At 40.9% G+C, this 2,851-nt stretch overlaps 1 protein-coding gene across 2 annotated transcripts in view; it reads left to right on the top strand.

Annotated features, from left to right (window-relative positions):
* Nucleotides 1-549: 549 nt before the first annotated feature.
* The window catches only part of LOC138852380 (somatostatin receptor type 5-like), a 121,732-nt gene continuing 119,430 nt past the window's right edge, over nucleotides 550-2,851 (top strand). For both annotated transcript variants that reach the window (XM_070082693.1, XM_070082692.1), the window contains exon 1: nucleotides 550-972. In XM_070082693.1, coding sequence (XP_069938794.1) covers nucleotides 689-972 — 284 coding nt within the window. In that variant the 5' untranslated portion in view covers nucleotides 550-688. The remainder of the gene's footprint in view (nucleotides 973-2,851) is intronic.

Below are 2,851 nucleotides of genomic sequence, written 5' to 3'. Positions count from 1 at the left end.
TATTTCCCCTACACCAATCCCCCCAGGAAAAATTAACACCCAGTGGTGTACGAGAACCCCAGGGGCCTACACCAGCTCCATCACTGTTTACACACGGGTGCCGGATACCTTATGAATGTCGGATATTGGCGTTGAGATGAAGCCGGATGCTGTTTACTCAGGGAATATCACCTGTCTGTTTCCTCCAGTGCCAGTACAGATGAAAATCGTCTCCCAATACAAAAAAATGTAAGCAGGACCACTGGAATATTGCGTTGTTAAATGGGTGACATGTCCCCCATTAACCTCATCACACAGAATAATGGAAAGTAGGAAAAAAACGAAGAAATTAGAGGTTAAACTAAGATCACTATTACTGAGACGAGGTTGAACTCTGAGCAAAGACAAGACACAACTCAAAACTGTACTGAAGTCAAGGGGGAAAAGTATTCAGACATACTGGATGATAAATATATCCAGTGTAAAAGAGCGTAACAGGGAAATGATGAGGAATTTTGGGAAAGAAATGAATTTTCAGTGAATAGGAACAGAACTATTGAACTGGAAGAGCAATACATATACAAAATAATAATAATAATAATAATAATAATAATAATAATAATAATAATAATAATAATAATAATAATAATAATAATAATAATAATAATAATAATAATAATCTTGAAATAAAGAGCGTATTAAAGTCAGGATGTCTCCAGTGATCTACCCAGGAGAGGAGATGACAGATGCTATCCACCACCTGCCCCAGGATGAACAGATGGTGGGGGTGGTATCAGAGGGTAACCACCTGCACCACCACAACCACACCCTTTCTACCTCCTCCTCCAACGACTACGACTACTACGAGTACGACTTAGATGAGTCGTTAAGCACCTACTACTGGGATGAACTACTGCCTCCGCTTACAGTGTACATTATCACCATCTTCCTGGGTATCCTAGGCAACTCGCTCATCATATACACCATTTCCAGGTACATTGTGTGTGTGGCTTTGTGTACGTATCGTGTGGCTGTGTGTACCGCTGTGTGTGTGTCTCGTACTTATCTATTTGTGGTTGCAGGGGTCGATTCACAGCTCCTGACCCCGCTTCTTCGTGGTCGCTTTGTGGACGTGAGTTTGTGTGTTTATGTGCGTATGTCAATGTATGTATCGTACGTTATGTGCGTGTGTATGTTGTATGTATGTACGTGTCTGTGTGTGTCTCGTATTAATGTGCATGTGTTTGTGTATGCCTTCTATGTGCATCTTCTGTGATTGTGTCGTATGAGCATGTGTGTGTCTGTACGTATTGAATGTACGCATGTCTTTGTAAGTGTTGTAGGTATTCACATGTGTGACTGTGCATACCTGTTATACATGAACGTGTCACAGCTTGTGTACGTTTCTAATGAACGTGTCTCCTATGTGTTCATTTCTTCGTCTCCATATGTATACATGTATGCGTGTGCATGTGTCTATCTGTATCTTATATGTACATGTACGCGTGTCCGTACATCATCCATGTACGTTACTGTGCATGTATGCGTCTCATGTGAAGGTGTGTGTGTATGTGTGAGTGTGTGTCTGTCCGTATGTGTATTAAACCATTTATCTTTCTTACACAGTATAAATATAAAGATGCAATTCAACAGAGAACTGTGATCCACAGAAGACTGGACGGTCCCTCAGTTACCGTCCCCGTGTTGACAAAACTCTGGTGTCCGCTGCCTTAATAAATACCAACCAACAGTCCGACTGAGATATATATATATATATATATATATATATATATATATATATATATATATATATATATATATATATATATATATATATATATATATATATATATATATATATATATATATATGCACAGGGTTTGACAAGGTTAGGTTAATTATCCCTAGCTTTATTGACAAGCTTTTTACAGGTTAAGGATTCCTAACTTTATTGACAAGCTAAGAGCTGTTACCTATATCAACTCATTTGAAAGCATTTTTATTGTTATGAGACATACAACTAAGGAACAGGATGAAGTTGGAGCCATCTGTGGGCCAGCATTTTCATTTGATCAACTGACTTTATCTCGTTGACATCATAATGCTGTACGAATGTGTTCCATACTCGAGTCATCCTGGGGATAAATGATCTCAGATGGAGTGATGTTCTGGAGAAGGGTACAGCCAGAGTGAAGTTGCTGCTTTCTGCCCGTCTTGGAGTATAGAAGCTTGCTTCACGCTGTCCTCGAAGAGGATCCAAGTGTGGTACTTTGACAATATTGGCCTTGTACATAACAGTAAGGCCACCCACATCCCTCCTGTGTTGAAGGCTCTGCTGAAATGACAGATCTATCCAGGATAGGTCAAGGCGAGAGAAGAGACGTCTTGCTTTGTTCTCTACTCTATCAAGCAGTCGCAGATGAGAGAGTGGACAGGCGAACCAAGAAAGTGGAGCATACTCAAGGTGTGAGCGTACTTGTGCCTCGTACAAAATCTTGCAACCCCTGCTGTCAAGCAGATGCGAGATATGTCGATGTGCTTCTTTTGTGTATATAAAATGAGTGAGAATAAATGACTGCTGACTCGAGGAATGTGCTAGTAGAGGGGAAATGGGGACCCATTACTATCCCTCTGAAGAGGGGAAATGGGGGCATATTTAATGTCCTATTGAAGAGGGGAAATGGGGACCCATTAATGTCCTACTGAAGAGGGGAAATGGGGACCCATTAATGAATTAATGAATAGGTAAAGATGCCCCATGCACAACAACCCCATCACAGGACTGACATCATTCATGGGAGGCAGCAGCTGCCTCATACATGTTAACCCCAGCGCTCCCATACTGCTTCAAAACAACCCCATTCACTTGCAT

The sequence above is a fragment of the Cherax quadricarinatus genome, chromosome 7, assembly GCF_038502225.1.
Source record: "Cherax quadricarinatus isolate ZL_2023a chromosome 7, ASM3850222v1, whole genome shotgun sequence".
Classification (NCBI taxonomy): Eukaryota; Metazoa; Arthropoda; class Malacostraca; order Decapoda; family Parastacidae; genus Cherax; species Cherax quadricarinatus.
This window is presented reverse-complemented; position numbering and strand designations above follow the sequence as displayed.